This window comes from Mustelus asterias, chromosome 6 (genome assembly GCF_964213995.1).
Source record: "Mustelus asterias chromosome 6, sMusAst1.hap1.1, whole genome shotgun sequence".
In the NCBI taxonomy this organism is placed as follows: domain Eukaryota; kingdom Metazoa; phylum Chordata; class Chondrichthyes; order Carcharhiniformes; family Triakidae; genus Mustelus; species Mustelus asterias.
In genome coordinates, this window is record NC_135806.1 from 103,411,271 (window position 1) to 103,433,607 (window position 22,337).

The window sequence follows — 22,337 nt, forward strand, 5'->3', positions numbered from 1 at the left end:
CATTCCCTCGATGCCAACTCATGATCCCTCATCTACCCCTTATATCACCTATGCCAACTTTGTGCCAACTCATTCCGACCCATGTGCCCCATTCACGCCATGCTCCTTCATCGTCCCATGTCAACTTAGTGCCAACTCAAATCCCCATCCACCTAATGGCTCCTTATTACACCTGTGCCAACTTACTTAATCTACTGTGGCCAGACCACAGGAGCCTTGATAAGATTTTTAAAAAGAGTTCTAAATATCTGTTGCAGATTTTACTATATTAGAAAAACATTCTCATTCATGAAAGCTCATTTAGTACATTTTAATCCCTTCAAGTACATAGTCCTTTATGAGAGCAAACATTTGTATTCACCAGGGTAGTGGGTAGCTAGGTTAAACTTCAAATTTGCATTGAGGCATATGACCTCCACTGGGATGATAGCACTGTGGATGCAACAATTCTGTCTCAATTCGGAAAGAGCAATGTGGTAGGACCGCCCCATGCCTAATCATTAGCTAATAATTACTGCTGGATGCATATTCCTGTGAATGACAGGCAAAGACAGGTTGGGTTTGGGTGTAATTCCTACAACGATTGAAAAGTTTGCAGTCACTGACTAAGCCAAAAATAGCACAGTTTGGAAAGATTCTAGGGAACAATCAGCACCATTAGAACAGTAGCCCAGTCAGAGGCCAGTTCATAGAACATAGAAAGCCACAGCACAAACAGGCCCTTCGGCCCACAAGTTGCGCCGATCACATCCCCACCTCTAGGCCTATCTATAGCCCTCAATCCCATTAAATCCCATGTACTCATCCAGAAGTCTCTTAAAAGACCCCAACGAGTTTGCCTCCACCACCACCGACGTCACCTTAACATTAGGAGGATAGAACACTGAAAGGATAATGGGGAAGAAATGCAGTCAGAAGATTTAGGATTATTTTAAATCATCAGACTTCATTATGATCACTTGAATTTAAGTGTATGTTTAGTGTCACTGAATTTCTGTATTTATGAATGTCAAGTACGATGAGCTTGATTTGTTCTATTCTTTTAGGCTGTTCAGAGCCTCTGGGGATGAAGTCAGGACATATCCAGGATTATCAGATTACTGCTTCCAACATCTTTAGGACCCTAAATATGGATATGTTTACATGGGAGCCCTGTAAAGCCCGTCTGGATAAACAAGGGAAGATCAATGCTTGGACATCGGGACGCAGCGATCAGTCGCAGTGGCTGCAGGTATTTATTCTACTTTGAAACTCTGGAACTTTTGTTGTTGTTCGCCGCCTGTCCATAAACAGAAAGGTGTTTTGATTTGTTGCCTTCTTTAAAAGCGATGGCATGTTCCCCAACCCCTCAGTTTTGAAGCAATCCAATTTTTTGTTAATATTGGTTCACGTGGTCCAGAGTCCAGAATCAAAGTTCAACAAAGTAAATCCTTCACAGAGGTTGGTAGGTGTCCAACGAGGCTGTCTAATTCACTTTTCTGGTGGTGTTGGCTTCACGCAATGCAATGGGCATGCAGTGAAGAATCAGTCCTGGATGGGGTGGTACAGAGTTTCCAGCAGAAGCTGTGTAGATGGAGCCAGGTGTTGAACCTGGGCAAAGTTCCTTTTCTATGAGGCCACTAGTTAGATAGTAAAATAGCAGACTGAGACTTTGTAACAAGGCAGTATTACTGGTTCCACAAGCCAGAGGCCAATGTTACATGACTCCCACATCTCCCCACCTTTGGCAGTGACCTGTATCCCTCATTTTTGTCCCCGAGATTGTTAAATGTCCCTCCATTGAGGCTTGAAAGGAAACTTGCAGGGCCCTTTGTCTTAACAGGTGGCCAACCTGGGTTATGAAATGCAGATGGCCTTTGTATAACTCTCTTTGAATTTGGTCTGTGCAATTCACAGTGGGTCTTTAAAGGCTCTTCAGGGTTAACATATTGCTAGTTAGCTTCTCATGTTCAGGCTGACAGACAGACATAGATCCAGCCATTTTAGTTCTTTGTCAAGTTTGAAATTTTCAAAGATAGTAATATTTCTATATCTTTTATAAAAGTATGTACTGGGTAAGATCTTAGTCCCACATATTATCTATGCACAACTTAATATTTCCTATGTCTCTGCTACCAATTAATAAATTCAGAGAACATTCAAGTTTAAAATAAATCCAAATTTAAACTCGTAATGAATTGCTTGCTCTCATAATTTAGAAAATGTAATTCAAATAAAAACTCAGTAAGACTTTGAAGTTCACAGCTTATGTTCTCACATAAATCCTTATCTATTCTTAATCTCATAAATAAACTGAATGGCCTTTATTCATATCTTCATGTTCTTTGAATCTAAAACAGTTCTGCTATAACCTAATGCTGATTCATTCTTCTGGAGTGAAGGGAGGAGTTAGGGATTATTCTATTCCATCGTTTGGCACAGAATCTATAAGTTTATTGTGCATTCCCTGGCCTCATGGCCTCCTGTGTAAAACCATTCCTGCAGCTCTTTATTCTAAATCTTTCACACTTAACTTTATATCACCCAAGTCTTCTCAACCATTCAAAACCACCTGCTTTGTCTAATCTGTCCAATCGTTTAAAAACCGCCATACTCTCTATGTGCACTGAATGCTAATGCTTCAATATCCATCCCCAAGTACAGAGCCCAAGCTGCACACCGTACTCCAATGCACTCTCACTGAGATTTTCTTTAAATTGACCATTACATTTCACATCGGTGCCTCTTGCCAGTATTCCATTAGCTATAATTTTGTGGCCTTATGCCTCTGCTTGAGATATTTCTTTTGTTGTCCTGTGAACCTGAACCTCCAAATTCCTGGGATTTTCTTTATCTCACAACACCTTCCATCCAAAAAATAATCACACCCCACCTCCACTGCAAGCAAGGACGGAGAATTTGGCGCTCAACCAAATCTCTGTTCACTGCAGGGGGACCAGAAAATCCCACCGACATGAACAGCCGGAAAATTCCATCCGATGTCTGCTTTTACTTTACTAGAATATTCCACGCTGCATTTACTGATGTTAAGTTCCATCTGCCAGTTTTTGCCCATTCCACCATCTTATTAGTATGTTTTGATTGCTGGAATTATTTATTATTATTCTTAAAATAGTTATTTGTTAGCTATTACTCCCTCGCGCTTTACATCCAAATTATTGGCATGCACAATGAACAGAAGGCACCCCACCAGCAGATCCCTGTGATACAAAGCTATCTACTTAAGCTGCTTTTAACTCCCACTCTGTTTCTCAACTTCTAACTTGCTTTCAATTCAATTTGCAAGCTTTCCTCTAATTCCGTATCTCCTAATCTTCATTAGTAATCTCTGTATGGAACTTCATCAAAGTCTATGTGCACTACCACCCCAATCCACTCTATCTGGTCCTTCCTCAAAAGAGTCTTTATCAGGTTTGTGAAAGACTTCCTTCCTTTCTAAAATCCATGTGGCCGCTTCTAATTATTGTCTCTTCCTCCAGCTGTGTAGTAATTTCATCTTTAATTGATGATTCCAAAAAAGTTTCCCTCACACTGATGTAACCAAGCTGATCGATATATATCTGTTTGAAAACAGATAATACTCATTTAACCTAACCCATCTGGCAGGTAATTGAGGGGATTGGGATGGTCACTCACCATTCAAAGAACAAAGAACAGTACAGCACAGGAAACAGGCCCTTCGGCCCTCCAAGCCTATACCGCTCCTTGGTCCAACTAGACCGATCGTTTGTATCCCTCCATTCCCAGGCTGCTCATGTGACTATCCAGGTAAGTCTTAAACGATGTCAGCGTGCCTGCCTCCACCACCCTACTTGGCAGCGCATTCCAGGCCCCCACCACCCTCTGTGTAAAAAACATCCCTCTAATATCTGAGTTATACTTCGCCCCTCTCACCTTGAGCCCGTGACCCCTCGTGAACGTCACTTCTGATCTGGGAAAAAACTTCCCACCGTTCACCCTATCTATCCCCTTCATAATCTTGTACACCTCTATTAGATCTCCCCTCATTCTCCGTCTTTCCAGGGAGAACAACCCCAGTTTACCCAATCTCTCCTCATAGCTAAGACCCTCCATACCAGGCAACATCCTGGTAAACCTTCTCTGCACTCTCTCTAACGCCTCCACGTCCTTCTGGTAGTGCGGCGACCAGAACTGGACGCAGTACTCCAAATGTGGCCTAACCAGCGTTCTATTTTATTCTCCGCAGACATGACATTCTCTTACTTATGCCCTAACGTTTGACAATGCACCTCAGAACTGGAGCTGTTGATTGCTGCTTCTGTATGGCTGGATAAATTAAAACCCAAGCTTCCTATGCTTTTTGGCCCATTTTCAGGACTTTAGTGAGTCAATAATGATGTTTGCATATAAAAGCACATTTTAAGACACATTTCCGCAAAGACTAAATTACAAATTGGGCAATAGAAATTATTATGAGAGACAAGTTAGGCGAGGTACAGCAATAAAAACATTTGATATCAGGGTAAATGCCTGTTACAAAGTACCTTCCTAATCAGTTTCCAAGGTGATGCTTTGTCACACATCACTGAAAAAAGTGGCTGAGAGATTTCAGCAAGCAGTTAATGCAAGTGCATTGTAGGCAGTGGTTTTATTGGATAGAATGAGGAGGAAAATAATTCTTGATTTATATTATCAACAAGACATGAGTTTCTTTTTAAGCCTACTTCATCCAGGTTTGCAGGATCCTTATGGTGATTGCACACAGCTGCACACTGAAGGAGAGGAATAGCTTCTGATTGACCAACACACATGGCTATTCTTTTGGAACCATGACCGGCACAGGAGTGCAGCCTGTTATGGCCTGGACCTGAGGGAATCCTGCCAAGGAGGTGAAGCCTACAGCCCTCTGGGCCTAACTGGCAGCAGCAATCTCCAACTTAATATACCATGGTGCCCTCCCAAACAAGAAACCCATCATTTAGCTGATGCCATTGTGGACTGCAGGGTCACAGGATCCTGAAGATGTCAGCAGCTGGGCCCTAGAGTGAACCAGATGCAAAACCAATTGAAAGCTATGGTCACCTTAACCTCTGTGGGCAATGGGTGGCCACCTGCCTCTGTTGGCTTTAGGTCATCCTCAGGAAGATACAGAGGTCTGCGATCACCTGACGTGAGAGCTGTAGTCTTCAGAGTCACTGCTGCTCTGAGAGCATCAGGAAGATGACCCTTAACCAATGGATCCAGCACTGAGAGTAGCGCCGCCTTCTAGTTGCTGTCTTTGGGCCATCACCTCTGTTGCATTCAGATGCCTTCAGCTGTGTTGCATGCTGCAGTTGCATCTTCTCTTGCAGTTGCTGTCCTTGCCATTGTGCTTGGTGAGCTGAACACCATTTCAACACCTTGGTGGCCCACCCTACTTCAGAATATGTAGACCTCATGTTTCTATGTAGCTCACAGGCGGAAAGGTCGATAGCCCCATATAGGTGTCCAAGTCTCTTCAAGGAAATGGCACCAAGTTGCTTTTCCCAAGCAAAATCAATGGCATTCACCTCCAGGACCAGCTCCTGTAAACACAAGTCTTCAGCTATGGTTGACCTCAGGCTTCCTGCTTTCCCTCTTTATACTGGTGACTTCATATTGGCTTCAGCCCTCAATGATTTCCCACTGTGCACTCACCATTCTTAACCTACCGAGTTGCTCATGCACAGTTGAGGAAGAGCATTTGCAAACATAAAATGCCTTTTAGTTGCTGCTTTACTTGTGTTAATTGGCTTCCCGCTTAATCCATGGAGATTTCAAACCCGCCTGTGGGAGAGATGGAAAGAGGTGGGAACATGTTGGGAGACTGGCTCAGTGGCATTTTCTACTGTTTCCCCGGTAAATCCAGCAGTCCCAAATTTACTTCCAACAACCCAGGAAAATTCCACCTGGAGAAGTTGAAGGTGAAAAGCCAATGCAGTTGCTGAACGGTGTTGATCCATTCAGTTCAGTATTCACAACCGTGCTAACTTTGTCCAAACATTTGAAACTTATATGAGTCTTCACAAGAAAAACTTCCAATTCACTACACTTACCACCTGCAAAATGTTTCCCTTTCATTGCCTCTAAGGCTTAAGTTTAATATTTTTCAATGGATCATTTCTGTCTTGCGAGTTCTTTGTGAAGTGAAGTGTTGTAAAATATTTAGTTTTGAAACCCCCTGAATTTTGAAAAAGAAACCCTGGAAAGATTAAAATATGGAAAGGAAAAGACGTTCAAAATAAAACTAACATGACATGTACAGACGTAAATTACATTCGGAAAAATTTGCTGCCATACATAGTTGAGGTTCACATTTGTGAAATTCTTTCACATGCACAGTCCCTGATCATGCACAATGGTTACTTTTACTGGACATAGCAATGTAGGTAAAATCAAAATGAACCTAGCCATTTGGGTGCTCCAGAATGTAACATTGTTGTTTATTCTGGAGTGGAATTTGAGACTTTCAAGTCCTTATATATGAAATATTATCTCGGTTAGCTTGTGTCCTGTGGTTTATGGTTGTGGATTTTTGAGATTTGCTTTCGTGTCTGATGAAGAACGATAGAAAGAATCATAACAGTGTGGTCCAGGAATAGAGTTTAACAAAATCAGTATTTTCAATTCCCATGATAAACCAAGCAGTTTGGCAACAGTAATATATCAGTGTGTAGTTTTTTAAATCAATTGGATGGAGTACTGTGGCCTGTACAGTGGTGTGTTTGATGGTGGGGAGCACTTAATCAGGTGGAAGGACTCTGCCACCTTTTCACCTCCACCCTGATTAAGTCCGTAGTGGATAGATCTGTAGCTGGACTTCCCACACCGCCACCAGTTGCGGCTCTTAAGTCAGCAATCAATGCCCACTTACAGACCTCATTTTAATCCAGTGGCAGACAGGAGGGCTCACCATGCGGGATGCATGATAAACCAATCCTGGTGGGTTTGCTTGTGATCTCCCGAGGTGGGGCTTCCCATGGTCAAAGAGGGACCCAGTATCGCAAATGGGCGGGTGGGGAGGCCTACTGAAAGCCACCCACCTGCCCTCGCTGGTGAACCCCTTCTCCACCCCTTCCCCATGACTTTCACCACCCGTACCCCCTCTTACCATCACTTACCTGAGCCTGGATCCTTCCTTCTTTGATCCAAGACCTTCAGGTGAGATTAGTACCAGCAGCAGCCACCACCTCCCCGATGGGCACTGCCGTTCAATGGGGCTGCCAGCCTCTGAATGGTTCGCAGCTCTGGCAAGGTCCATCAACTCCGGGGGGTAAGCCCACAGTTGAACTACTAAGTGCTTGAGTGGCATGAAATGTAATGGCCTTATCAAAAAGAGGTGATGCAGGATTCTCAGCAGCTCTGAAGCCTTCCATGCCTCCACAAGATTCCGCCCAATGAGTCTAAAGGTGTAAAGGAGACTTGTCATTGCTTTGAAGCAAATTGAACTGCAGAGTCCCTATTATTGCAACGGAATTATTTGTAAAGGCCAATTTATATTTTGTATATAACCTCATAAGAGGAGAGAGATGAGCCTGGTCATTGTATGGATTTTGTATCGAAAGATTGCGTGTAATATTTAGCATCGCCCTTATTTAATTCAGTGCACAGATATTACAGAAATGTTGTTTGTTCTGTTTCAGTAGGAACAGAAGCCGATTTGTTTACAAGATTAATAATTGGCTGGTGCACGCACCCCTGCAGACTTAAAAATTGACAGATGGGCTGAAGGCCCGTGTAATTAAAATATCTGCTAACTATTTATTAGTTTAATTAAATAGATAATTAACCACAGTGTGGAAGCACTATGATTCCTAAACTCCTGGGCTTCAGAAGTTCTACGAAGTTCCAGGAAGCTAATTGGTCAAGGATGAGTAATCTCTGGTTAGCATTGGAATTCTGTACTTTCCTCTTTTAAGAACGGGAGCAGGAACTAATTTTGTAGCAACTTTGCTCAGGAGATGAAATTGGATGGGTGAAACTCAGTGCATCAAATTGTACAGTGTTAGGGTCAAGATAGTTTAAACGGCCAATCTTTTCATTTAATATTTTCCTTTTGATCTTAATTAATTAATCTAATTTTGTCACAAACCCCATCTCCCCCCCCCCCCCCCCACCCCATTCCATTTCCCTCGGCCTCTCCCCGTTGTGGTTCGTTAGGTAGCAACATCTCATTCAATAGATTTTATGTGTGTGTGTGTCACCGTCAGTCGTGTTTGCTCTCTAAGTCCTCGCGCAACTGCATTTTCCACAGGCTATAACTTCATTGCAACATATCTGTGGTTGTAAATGATTCCAAATGTTGGTCTTTGAAATGAAAGTAGGGACTTCCAATGATGAAAAGGAAAGATTTGCATTTCTATACTACTTTTCATGACCACCGGACGCCTCAAAGCCCTTCAGAGCCAATCAAGTACTTTCTGAACTGTCGTCACTGTTGCAATGTAGGAATCACAGCAGCAAAGATGCACTCAGCAAACCCACACAGACAACAACATGACAAAGACCAGATATTGGGCGAGGTTCTCCAGCCTCCCAGCTGCGTGTTTCCCACTGGCAGGAGGTGGCGTGTTGTTTGCTTGCAGCAGAATTCTCTGGTCCTGCCGCTGTCAACGCAAATTCCCATTGACGTCACCCCATGCTGGCGGGAAACCCGTGGGCAGGGGTGCGCTGCCGGCGGGAGCAGAGAATCCCGCCAGCGTGAACAGCCGGAGAATTCTTGTCAGTCTGTTTTTTTGTGATTGAGGGATAAATATTGACCAGGGCACCAGGGATAACACCCCTGCTCTTCTATGAAACAGTGCAATGGGATTTTTTTACATCCACCCAAGCACACCAGTTTAACACTTCATCCAAAAACTGGCACTTGCAGTGCAGTGTTCCCTCTGTATTACACTGGAGTGTCAGCTTTGATTTTTGTGCTCCGTCCAATATTGGGACTTAAACCCAGAATGGTGTGACTCAAATGTGAGTGCTATCAACTGAGCAATGGCTTGACACTTGGACCAGAATTTTATTGCCCTACCTGCCACAGGAATCAGAGAGGGCGAGGTGCGGAACATGGAAAAGTCCATTGACCTCAGGCGGGATTTTATGGTTTTGGGTCGAGCGAAGCCGTAAAATCCCACCCACGATGTGTATCTTGGGAATGAGTGGAGTTTAAGATTTGTATTAAATCTGTTTCCAATAAATTTAGCCTTGAACGTCAGGAACATTAACTCTATGATGACAATGTTCTGGTGGACTTCTTCCAACTAACCACAGGAGATCCAAGGAGAGGTTACAATCATTTATTCATGATTGGAACATGGAGGGCACTTTCCTCCTGTACAGCTATCGCAGGGAGAACATTCTAATACAGCTCTCTCCACCATGGTACAGGTGTAGACTATTTATACAGTTAGTCAGTACACAGAAAGTTGTTTAATTTCCAATCTTTTATTATGAAACCTTTCACCCAAAAGCTTGGCTGCTATTGCTGCATTGCTAGAGACTATCCCTTCTCCTAACAATCAAATAACCTTGCCGGCAAGTTCTGCTGATCACAAGTCTTTGGGCTGTGTAAATTTCACTGGGGTATAAGCATTTAACTAGCATGCACTCTTTCACTCTAATGCAGGGGTGTTAGATCTATCCCCCCTTTTACTAAATCTGTTCATTTACTCTTGCAACAAACCGCAAATATTTCTTCAGATTTGGAGATAAGGCAGATATGACTTGACCTTATGTACTGTCAGAATTAATCACTTAAGCTGCCTTCTACATCATTTCATTCCAATTTGTAATGAAATGTTTTAGCTGCATTGTTTTCAGATAAACAAGTCTAGGTTTTCTGCTCAAAATACCCATCTCTCTGGAAGTAATGCTCTACTGTCTCAGACTGCGGGATTTTATGGACTTGCTCGAGCGAGACCAGAAATTCCCACCCAAGATAAATGGACATTTCCGTTGTCCGCCCCTTGCCTACTCGGATTCCGTGGAAGGCGGGGTGGTAGAATTCTGACGAGAGTGTCCAATTTTAACAATCACAGCCAGCAGAAACCGATTGGTGAGGGGTGGTTTAAAATAAACCGAGAGACTTACCAATCCTGTTTCCTTCTCATTGTGTCCTCATATTATCCTGCATGCGAGCCAAGACCCCAACTCAATCTGTAATTTTAACTTGAAATGGCTCCGTGTTGGCACCCATGTCAAGTTCCAGATGATTGAAATGTGCCATTTAAGAGAGAAAACAACTAATGTTTCAAGATTATGACTGCACTAATCGTGAAAGATGATTCTAATTTACCTGGTCTGGCCTACATGTGACTCCAGGGCCACAGCAATGTGGTTGACTCTCAACTGCCCTTGGGCAATTAAGGATGGACAATAAATGCTGGCCAGCCAGCGACATCCATGTCCCATGAATCAATAGAAAAAATATTCTTCTTTCTTGCTGAGTACACCCAATAGCATCTGCTCTTTTTCAGCAAAGCTGCAAAGTTGGGTTAATGTCACTGGATAACTATCAAAGGTGATTTAGGAGAGCCTGCTTACATTCAGAGACAGTGGGCAGAATTTTAAGGCCGATTTACGTCCATTTTGCAGTGAGAAAATGTCGTAAAATCGGGCGTAAAGCAGTTAGCGCGAATGGCACCGGTTTTCGCGCCTGCACGATTTTGCAGGACCCGGATTTCCGGCGCGGTCAGCTTCTCACCGGAAATGGGCGAGGGGCTGATGCATTTATTTAAATTTATGTATATGTTCATTTCAATGTGTTTAGCAAGCCCGGTGCTCACTTACCTTTATGGCCTCTCCGAGAGATGTTTTCTCCAGCGAGGAAAACACCTGCGCCCCATGAACGGGGAACAGTCATGTTGGCCTCGCTAGTGGAACTGGAGGCCATTGAGGCCCCCCCAGGGAGGCTGAATGCAAGGCGGGGTGCCCCTTGGGCAGTGCCAGACTGGCAATGCCACCCTGCCACCTGGGCAATGCCCACTAGGCAGTGCCAGGGGCGGCGCCAATGGGGTCGAGGCTAATGGGAGCGGGCCAATGGGAAGAGGGGGGCCCACTGCCACACTGTATGAGATCGGTGGTGGAGGGAGGGGGGACTGCGATCAGCCTGGAGGTGGGGGCCGGGGGAGGAGCGATGGGGACTGCATCTTGAGCTGTGGGCCCCTGCAACTTGCGGGGTTGTGGGGGTGCTAGCTGAGGAGGCTTGCAGTAGCAGGAGTCTGACAGCTCTAGGTCTGTCTGTCAGACTCCTGCTACTGTTAATGCGCATATGCAGCATCAGGGGTCCGCACATGCGCAATACCTCCCTCTACAGGTCTGTCTGGTGAGTTAAGCTCCACCCACTCTCTGGCTGGAATCTGACTAACCCATCTTTTTAGAGGCAGAGTGCATAAGATTGGGTGTGAAAACTCGCCCAATAGAACAAATCTCGTAAAATTCCACCCAGTGTGAGAATTTGCAATGTGTCAAAAGGAAAGGTGGTCTTATTTTTACACACTGCCTTGTCCATTCCTCAGCAGGTCAGGCAGCATCTGCTCAGAGACAGAGTCAATGGACTGAATTGTACCCACCCCCCATTGGCCCGCCCCCATTGCCCCGGCCTGGCCCAGCCCATTAGTCCTGGCCCCATTGGCGCCAACTCTGGCACTGCCCAGAGGGCATTTTCCAGGTGCCAGAGTGGCACTGCCAGTCTGGCACTGCCCAAAGGGTACCCCCACCTTGCATTCAGCCTCCCTGTGGGGCCTCAATGGCCTCCTGTTCCACCAAGGAGGCCAACACAACCGTTCCTCGTTCATGGGGAGCTGGTGTTTTCCTCGCTGTAGAGAACCTCTCCCGGCAAGGCCATAAAGGCAAGTGAGCGCCGGGCTCACTAAACACATTGAAATGAACATATACATAAATCCCCACCCACCTATACCATTAGGTTGCAGGAAGACGATCGACTGGATTTTGGTAGTTCTCTCATCTGCAACCAGCAGGGGAGCATAATATGTTTCTCAAGTTGATGAGCTTTCCTGCTGAGTATTTCCAGCATTTTCTGTTTTTATGTCTTATCTGGAAATTTGCTTTTGAAATGCCTTAGTATAGTTGTGAAACATAGAAAATAGGAGCTGGAAGAGGCCATTTGGCCCTTCAAGTCTGCTCCACCATTCATCATGATCATGGCTGATCATCCATCCAACTCAATAGCCTGATCCTGCCTTCCCCCATATCCTTTGATCCCCTTCGCATCAAGTGCTATATCTAACTGCTTCCTGAAAACATGCAATGTTTTGACTTCATCTGCTTTCTGTAGCAGATTCAACATGCTAACCACTCTCTGGGTGAAGAGATTTCTCCTCATCTCTGTCCTAAACAGTCTACCCTGTATCCTCAGACTGTGACTCCTGGTTCTGGACACCTGTACCATCAGGAACATCCTTCTTGCATCTAACCTGTCTAGTTCTGTTAGAATTTTATAGGTTTCTATGAGATCGTCCTTATTCTTCTGAACTCCAGCGAATACAATCCTAACCGACTCAATCTCTCCTCATGCATTAGTCCTGCCATCCCAGGAATCAGTCTGGCAAACCTCTGCACTCCTCCAAGAGCAAGATCATCCTTCCTCAGATAATGAGACCAAAACAGCACACAATATTCCAGGTGTGGCCTCACCAAATCCCTGTGTAATTGCAGCAAGACATCCCTGCTGCTGTACTCAAATCCTCTCACTATGAAGACCAATATATCATTTGCCTTTTTACTGCCTTCTGCACCTACGTGCTTACCTTCAGTGACTGGTGTATGAGGACATCCAGGTCTCATTACACATTTCCCTCTCTCAATTTATGGCCATTCAGATAGTAATCTGCCTTCCCATTTTTGCTACCTAAGTGGATAACCTTGCATTTATCAAAATTTGCTGCATCTGCCATTCATTTGCCCACTCACTCAACTTGTCCAAATCACACGGAATGATCTCTGCATCCTACTCACAGCTCACACTCCTGCCCAGCTTTCTGTCATCTGCAAATTTGGAGATATTACATATAGTTCCCTCATCTAAATCATCAACATATATAGTGAACAGCTGGGGCTCCAGCACTGATCCCTACATTATTCCACTAATCACTGCCTACCACTTTGGAAAAGCCCCGTTTATTCCTACTCTTTGTTTCCTGTTTGGCAACCAGTTTTTTGTCCATCTTAACACACTACCCCCAAATCCCAAATAGTAATAGAGATGTGGAGGAAGAAATTGCAAAGCAGATTATGGATAGGTGTGGAGGTCACAGGGTAGTTGTCATGGGTGACTTTAACTTTCCAAATATTGATTGGAATCTTTATAGGTCGAATAGTTCGGATGGGACAGTTTTTGTACAGTGTGTGCAGGAGGGTTTCCTGACACAATATGTGGATAGGCCGACAAGAGGTGGGGCCGCATTGGATTTGGTACTGGGAAATGAACCGGGCCAAGTGTTAGATGTGGTTGTGGGAGAGCACTTTGGAGATAGCGACCACAATTCGGTGTCTTTCATTATTGCAATGGAGAGGGATAGGGCCGTACGGCAGGGCAAGGTTTATAATTGGGGGAGGGGTAATTATGATGCGATTAGGCAAAAATTAAGGAGCATAAGATGGGAACAGAAACTGGCAGGGAAAGACACAAATGAAAAGTGGAGCTTGTTCAAGGAACAAATACTGCGTGTCCTTGATAGGTATGTCCCTGTCAGGCAGGGAGGAAATGGCCGAGTAAGGGAACCATGGTTCACAAAAGAGGTTGAATGTCTTGTCAAGAGGAAGAAGGAAGTGTATGTAAGGATGAGAAAACAAGGTTCAGTTGGGTCCATTGAAGGTTACAAGTTAGCAAGGAATGAGCTGAAAAAAGGGCTTAGGAGGCATGAGAAGTCCTTGGCGGGTCGGATCAAGGAAAACCCCAAGGCTTTTTACTCTTATGTGAGGAATAAAAGAATGACCAGAGTGAGGTTAGGGCCGGTCAAGGACAGTAGTGGGAACTTGTGCATGGAGTCAGAAGAGTTAGGAGAGGCGATGAATGAATACTTTTCTTCAGTGTTCACCAAGGAGAGGGGCCATGTTTTTGAGGATGAGTGTGTGATACAGGCTGATAGGCTGGAGGAGGCAGATGTTCTGAGGGAAGATGTATTAGCAATTTTGAAAAACCTGAAGGTCGATAAGTCCCCTGGGCCAGATGAGATACATCCTAGGATGCTTTGGGAGGCAAGGGATGAGATTACAGAGCCTTTGGCTTTGATCTTTGGGTCCTCACTGTCCACGGGGATAGTGCCAGAGGACTGGAGAATGGCGAATGTTGTTCCTCTGTTCAAGAAAGGAAATAGGAATGACCCTGGTAATTATAGGCCGGTTGGTCTTACTTCGGTGGTCGGTAAGTTAATGGAAAAGGTCCTGAGGGATAGGATTTACGACCATTTAGAAAGATGCAGCTTAATCCAGGATAGTCAACACGGATTCGTGAAGGGTAAGTCTTGCCTCACAAATTTGATTGAATTTTTTGAGGAGGTAACTAAGTGTGTCGATGAAGGTAGAGCAGTTGATGTCATATACATGGATTTTAGTAAGGCATTTGATAAGGTCCCACACGGTCGGCTCATGAAGAAAGTAAGGAGGTGTGGGATAGAGGGAAATTTGGCCAATTGGATAAGTAACTGGCTATCTCATAGAAGACAGAGGGTGGTGGTGGATGGAAAATTTTCAGACTGGAGACCAGTTACCAGCGGTGTATCACAAGGATCAGTGCTGGGTCTTCTGCTATTTGTGATTTTTATCAATGACTTGGAGGAGGGGGCTGAAGGGTGGATCAGTAAATTTGCGGATGACACCAAGATTGGTGGAGTACTGGATGAGGTGGAGGGCTGTTGTAGGCTGCAAAGAGACATTGATAGGATGCAGAGCTGGGCTGAAAAATGGCAGATGGAGTTTAACCCTGATAAGTGCGAGGTGATTCATTTTGGCAGGACAAATTTGAATGCGGATTACAGGGTCAAAGGTAGGGTTCAGAGGAATGTGGAGGAACAGAGAGATCTTGGGGTTCATATCCACAGATCTCTGAAGGTTGCCACTCAAGTGGATAGAGCCGTGAAGAAGGCCTATAGTGTGTTAGCGTTTATTAACAGGGGGTTTGAGTTTAAGAGCCGTGGGGTTATGCTGCAACTGTACAGGACCTTGGTGAGACCACATTTGGAATATTGTGTGCAGTTCTGGTCACCGCACTATAAGAAGGATGTAGAAGCACTGGAAAGAGTGCAAAGGAGATTTACCAGGATGCTGCCTGGTTTGGAGGGTAGGTCTTATGATGAAAGGCTGAGGGAGCTAGGGCTGTTCTCTTTAGAGCGGAGGAGGTTGAGAGGCGACTTAATAGAAGTTTATAAGATGATGAGGGGGATAGATAGAGTGGACGTTCAGTGACTATTTCCTCAGGTGGATGTAGCTGTTACTAGGGGGCATAACTATAAAGTTCATGGTGGAAGATATAGGAGGGATGTACAAGGTAGGTTCTTTACTCAGAGTGGTTGGGGTGTGGAATGGACTGCCTGCTGTGATAGTGGAGTCGGACACTTTAGGAACTTTCAAGCGGTTATTGGATAGGCACATGGAGCACACTAGAATGATAGGGAGTGGGATAGCTTGATCTTTGTTTTGGAAAAGGTTCGGCACAACATCGTGGGCCAAAGGGCTTGTACTGTGCTGTACTGTTCTATGTTCTAGTTTAATTTGTGGTTGTAGGTATCATGCAACTTCCTATTAACAGAGAAGTGTTGTGTCATGAGTGAGTTTTTGGAGGTTGATGAGGGAGACATAATGAAGATTTGGAATAATAAAGTAAATTCAAAGTAGATTTAGCAGAGATACAGGGGGTAATTCTCCCAAAAAGATTCCAAGTGCCGAATTTACATAAAAATTCGCGTGATTTTCAGAATGTATCTCCCACACTGTGAGCACTGCAGAGTGCCTCAGAGAGATTCATGCTGAGCGGGGCCTATTACTGCTGGAGAGGCCGGCAGCATAATGCTGAGTGGGCCATTGCGCATGTGCCGATCTGTCAGAGCAGAGATTGGCGCATGCGCAGTAGCCCCTCCCAATCGTTGGCCAGCTCGATCACTGGCCAGACCCACGACCCCACATCGCTGACCTTCCAACCCCCCAATCCTCTGATCGCTGGCCTCCTGGACCTCTCTGGGCCAGCTTCGATGTTCCCCAGCCAACCCCTGGCAGTCCCAAGTGTCCTCCTCCCCACCCCACCCCACCAACCGGCAGCCCCGACCCTCCCCTCCCCCCCGCCCACCCCCCACACAGGTAGCCAGCCTCAGTCAGCCCTTCCCTCCCTCTGTCACTGATCCCGAATGCAGAGAGGCAGCGGGCCTCACCACCCTACCGATTGTTCCCCCCCCAACAGGTCCTGCCCCCCAATAGGCACCGCCTCCTCTGGCCCCACCCCCTTGTGTTGCCCGATGCCCAGTGGGCAGTGCCAGGGGGACAGGCTGGCACTGCCCAGGGGGCACCCCCCTTACCTCCGACCTCCAGGGGGGCCTCAGTGACTTCTGTTCGTTCCAGCAGGGTCAGGCCGCCAGTTCCTCATTAGTTGGGAGCCGTTGTAAACCTCACAGGAGTGAACCACTCCTGGCAGGGTGGGGGGAAACACTAGTGGGCCCAGGATTACAGTGTCGAATTAGAATTTAAATGTGAATTTAAATATGGAAATCAGCAGCACGGGGCTGATGACTCGACAAATCTTAATCTGGGAAGCGCACACAGTCCGAGGCACCCAGCAGGGAGCCTTCTAAACGGCCTCTGCTGATGTCTCCCGGCCTGTTGTGCTACTGTAGCTGGCTGGGAGAATCACCCCCACAATGTTTAACAAGTGAATGCTCTGTGTGTACTGACAGGAAATGGCAACTGCTGTAACTGTCAAATGCCTGAATAAAGAAAAAAATCTTAGCTGCTGATTCCAAAGCAGAATCGATAATATAGCTGGATGGCTCTTCACATTAATAGTTTCTCTATTGATCTTACAACTAATTTTGACACTTAAATGTTTCGTGGCAAGCTGCATTGTGCTGAATGTCTGTACAGGCATTGCTAACAATGCAAAATGTATGGTGCTATTTTGTCATTACCACCTAATTAGAGTATGCCCACCTAAAACTTGCTCGGCACTTATAGCAGAATCTATGACGCACAAAGCAACAACAAGAACATAACATAAATCTACATAGAGTCTTTACTATGTTTACCTTAGTTCAGTAGATAGCACTTTTGCCTCCGAATCATGAAGTTCAGATTTCAAGACCCCTTCTCGGGTTTGAGCACAAACATCACAGTTGTCACCGTGTTGGCACGATGGTACTTCACGAGTGCTGCACTGATAGAAGTGCTCTCATTTGGATGAGATGTTAAACCAAGACCCAGTTTGCCTGTTGGGGTGGACATAGAAGATGAAAGAAGAGCAGGAGTGTTGACCCTGCTGTACTGGCCAATATTTAGCCCTTGAGCAACATGACAGGAGCACAGATTATCTGGCCATTATCACATTGCTATTTATGGGAGTTTGCTGTGCGTAAATTGGCTGTTGTGTTTCTTGCATTACAACAGTGACAACACATGAAAGTATCTTGTTAAGTGTAAAGCACTTTGAGACACTTTGATCATGAAAAATGTTGTGTAAATGCAAGTCCATCTTTTAAATGTTCCGAGGCACTTCACAGAAGGGTTATGAAGCAAAATTAGATTCAAATTACTTTTGTTAAAGTGCCACATAACAGGCTTTTCAGCGAAGGTTAAGCCCATGGAATGAAAGAGATAGTGACAGCATGAAAATTGCCGGAGTGACAGGAAACAGAGGGCAAAGGTGAGCAATGTTTTTTTGGTGTGGAGCAAGGTATCCAGTGGGATTTATTTATTTATTTATTCGTGTCACAATTGGCTTACATTAACACTGCAATGAAGTTACTGTGAATATTCCCTCGTCACCACACTCTGGTGCCTGTTCGGGTACACTGAAGCAGAATTTTAGCATGGCCAATGCACCTAACCAGCACGTCTTTTGGACTGTGGGAGGAAACCAGAGGAAACCACGCAGACATGGGAAGAATGTGTAGACTCCGCACAGACAATGACCCAAGCCGGAAATCGAATCCAGGTCCCTGGTGCTATGAGATAGCAGTGCTAACCAAAGTGCCACCATGACGGGGATTTAAAGCAGGAATTTCTGGAGCTGGGCTGGAAGCTGAGAGCCAAGACGAAACATGTGGTCATCTCTGGTACGTTGCCGGTACCACGTGATAGCGAGTTGAGGAACAGGGAGAGAGTGCAGTTAAATATGTGGTTGCAGGGATGGTGTAGGAGGGAGGGTTTCAGATACGTGGATAATTGGAACACGTTCTGGGGAAGGTGGGACCTGTACAAACAGGACGGGGTGCACCTGAACCAGAGGGGCACCAATATCCTCGGAGGGAAATTTGTTACGGCTCTTCAGGGGGGTTTAAACTAATTTGTCAGGGGAGTGGGAAAGGGAGTTGTAGTCCAGAAGTCAGTGAGGGTGGTGAGGTATTGGGGAAGGTATCAGGGTCAAGGGTGGGTACTGGTAGACAGGAAGGTGGGTTGAAGTGTGTCTACTTCAATGCAAGGAGCATCCGGAACAAGGTAGATGAACTTGGGGCGTGGATTGGTACTTGGGACTACGATGTTGTGGCCATTACGGAGACGTGGGTAGAACAAGGACAGGAATGGTTGTTGGACGTTCCGGGGTATAGATGTTTCACTAAGTGTAGGGAAGCTGGTAAAAGAGGTGGAGGAGTGGCATTGTTAATCAAGGATAGTTTAACGGCTGCGGAAAGGCACTTCGTGGGGGATCTGCACACTGAGGTAATATGGGCTGAAGTTAGAAATAGGAAAGGAGCGGTCACGTTGCTAGGAGTTTACTATAGGCCCCCAAATAGTAATAGAGATGTGGAGGAAGAAATTGCTAAGCAGATTATGGATATGTGTGGGGGTCACAGGGTAGTTGTCATGGGGGACTTTAACTTTCCAAATATTGATTGGAACCTTTGTAGGTCAAATAGTTTGGATGGGGCAGTTTTTGTGCAGTGTGTGCGGGAGGGTTTCCTGACACAATATGTGGATGGGCCGACTAGAGGTGAGGCCACATTGGATTTGGTACTGGGAAATGAACCGGGCCAAGTGTTAGATTTGGTTGTGGGAGAGCAATTTGGAGATAGTGACCACAATTCGGTGTCTTTTGTTATTGCAATGGAGAGGGATAGGGCCGTACGGCAGGGCAAGGTTTACAATTGGGGGAGGGGTAATTATGATGCGATTAGGCAAGAATTAGGGGGCATAAGTTGGGAACAGAAACTGTCAGAGAAAGGAACTAATGAAAAGTGGAACTTTTTCAAGGAACAAATACTGGATGTCCTTGATAGGTATGTTCCTGTCAGGCAGGGAGGAAATGGCCGAGTGAGGGAACCATGGTTCACAAAAGAGGTGGAATGTCTTGTGAAAAGGAAGAGGGAAGCTTATGTAGGGATGAGGAAACAAGGTTCAGATGGCTCGATTGAGGGTTACAAGTTAGCAAGGAATGAGCTGAAAAAGGGGCTTAGGAGAGCTAGGAGGGGACATGAGAAGTCCTTGGCGGGTCGGATCAAGGAAAACCCCAAGGCTTTTTACTCTTATGTGAGGAATAAAAGAATGACCAGGGTGAGGTTAGGGCCGGTCAAGGACAGTAGTGGGAACTTGTGTATGGAGTCAGTAGAGATAGGCGAGGTGATGAATGAATACTTTTCTTCAGTGTTCACCAAGGAGAGGGGCCATGTTTTTGAGGAAGAGAAGGTGTTACAGGCTAATAGGCTGGAGGAAATAGATGTTCGGAGGGAGGATGTCTTGGCAGTTTTGAATAAACTGAAGGTCGATAAGTCCCCTGGGCCTGATGAAATGTATCCTAGGATTCTGTGGGAGGCAAGGGATGAGATTGCAGAGCCTTTGGCGTTGATCTTTGGGTCCTCACTGTCCACGGGGATGGTGCCAGAGGACTGGAGAATGGCGAATGTTGTTCCTCTGTTTAAGAAAGGGAATAGAAATGACCCTGGTAATTATAGACCGGTTAGTCTTACTTCGGTGGTTGGTAAATTGATGGAAAGGGTCCTTAGGGATGGGATTTACGACCATTTAGAAAGATGCGGATTAATCCGAGATAGTCAGCACGGATTCGTGAAGGGCAAGTCGTGCCTCACAAATTTGATAGAATTTTTTGAGGAGGTAACTAAGTGTGTTGATGAAGGTAGGGCAGTTGATGTCATATACATGGATTTAGTAAGGCGTTTGATAAGGTCCCCCATGGTCGGCTTATGATGAAAGTGAGGAGGTGTGGGATAGAGGGAAAGTTGGCCGATTGGATAGGTAACTGGCTGTCTGACCGAAGACAGAGGGTGGTGGTCGATGGAAAATTTTCGGATTGGAGGCAGGTTGCTAGGGTGTGCCGCAGGGATCAGTGCTTGGTCCTCTGCTCTTTGTGATTTTTATTAATGACTTAGAGGAGGGGGCTGAAGGGTGGATCAGTAAATTTGCTGATGACACCAAGATTGGTGGAGTAGTGGATGAGGTGGAGGGCTGTTGTAGGCTGCAAAGAGACATAGATAGGATGCAAAGCTGGGCTGAAAAATGGCAAATGGAGTTTAACCCTGATAAATGTGAGGTGATTCATTTTGGTAGGACAAATTTAAATGTGGATTACAGGGTCAAAGGTAGGGTTCTGAAGACTGTGGAGGAACAGAGAGATCTTGGGGTCCATATCCACAGATCTCTAAAGGTTGCCAGTCAAGTGGATAGAGCTGTGAAGAAGGCCTATAGTGTGTTAGCTTTTATTAACAGGGGGTTGGAGTTTAAGAGCCGTGGGGTTATGCTGCAACTGTACAGGACCTTGGTCAGACCACATTTGGAATATTGTGTGCAGTTCTGGTCACCTCACTATAAGAAGGATGTGGAAGCGCTGGAAAGAGTGCAGAGGAGATTTACCAGGATGCTGCCTGGTTTGGAGGGTAGGTCATATGAGGAAAGGTTGAGGGAGCTAGGGCTGTTCTCTCTGGAGCGGAGGAGGCTGAGGGGAGACTTAATAGAGGTGTATAAAATGATGAAGGGGATAGATAGAGTGAACGTTCAAAGACTATTTCCTCGGGTGGATGGAGCTATTACAAGGGGGCATAACTATAGGGTTCGTGGTGGGAGATACAGGACGGATATCAGAGGTAGGTTCTTTACGCAGAGAGTGGTTGGGGTGTGGAATGGACTGCCTGCAGTGATAGTGGAGTCAGACACTTTAGAAACATTTAAGCGGTTATTGGATAGGCACATGGAGCACACCAGGATGATAGGGAGTGGGATAGCTTGATCTTGGTTTCAGATAAAGCTCGGCACAACATCGTGGGCCGAAGGGCCTGTTCTGTGCTGTACTGTTCTATGTTCTATGTTCTATGTCGGATCCCCAGAGTTACATACGAATTAAGAGCAGGAGTAGGCCGCTCAGCCCCTCGAGCCTTCTCCACTACTCAGTAAGATTATGATTGGTGTTAGGACCCCTGTTACACCTAAGCTAGACTTAAGCGTACAGGGCACAATTTCAAAATTTGCAGATAACGCAAAACTTGGAAGTATTGTGAACTATGGGGAGGGTAATGATAAACTTCAAGAGGACAGAACTAGGCTGGTGGAATGGGCAGACATCTGGCAGATGAAATTTAATAACAGGGAAATATAAACTTTATCAAAGAGCGAGGAAAGTTAACATAAAAGACAATATGAAATAAGGTTACCATTCTAAAGGGGGCACAGGAGTAATGGGTAGACATGCACAAACCTTTGAAGATGGGAAAGCAAGTTAAGAAAATGGTTAATAAAGCATACTGCATCCTGAGCTTTATAAATATAGGCACAGAGTACAAAAATAAGGAAGCTATAATAAATCTGTCTGAAACACTGGCTTGTCCCCAATCGGCCTGTCATCCTCAATTCTGGGAAACAATTCTAGAAGCAGCACAATGGCACAGCTGCCTCACAGCTCCAGGGACCCAGGTTCAATTCCAGCCTTGGGTGACTGTGTGGAGTTTGCACATTCTCCCCGTGTATGCAAGGGTTTCCTCTGGGTGCTCCAGTTTCCTCCCATACTCGAAGAATGTGCGGGTTAGGTGGATTGGCCATGCTAAATTGCCCGTTGATATCCCAAGATGTATAGGTTAGATGGATTAACCATGGAAAATGTGTGGAGTTACAGGGATAGCACGAGGGTGAGGGCCTGGGTAAGACACTCTGTCAGAAAGTCATTGTAGACCCATTGGGCCGAATGGCCTCTTCTGCATTGC

General features: G+C 45.5%; 1 protein-coding gene across 1 annotated transcript in view; it reads left to right on the top strand.

The window, feature by feature from the left end:
• The window catches only part of LOC144495324 (EGF-like repeat and discoidin I-like domain-containing protein 3), a 251,911-nt gene that overhangs the window by 200,118 nt on the left and 29,456 nt on the right, over positions 1-22,337 (top strand). The window contains exon 9 of the mRNA XM_078215423.1: positions 1,047-1,231. Coding sequence (XP_078071549.1) covers positions 1,047-1,231 — 185 coding nt within the window. The remainder of the gene's footprint in view (positions 1-1,046; positions 1,232-22,337) is intronic.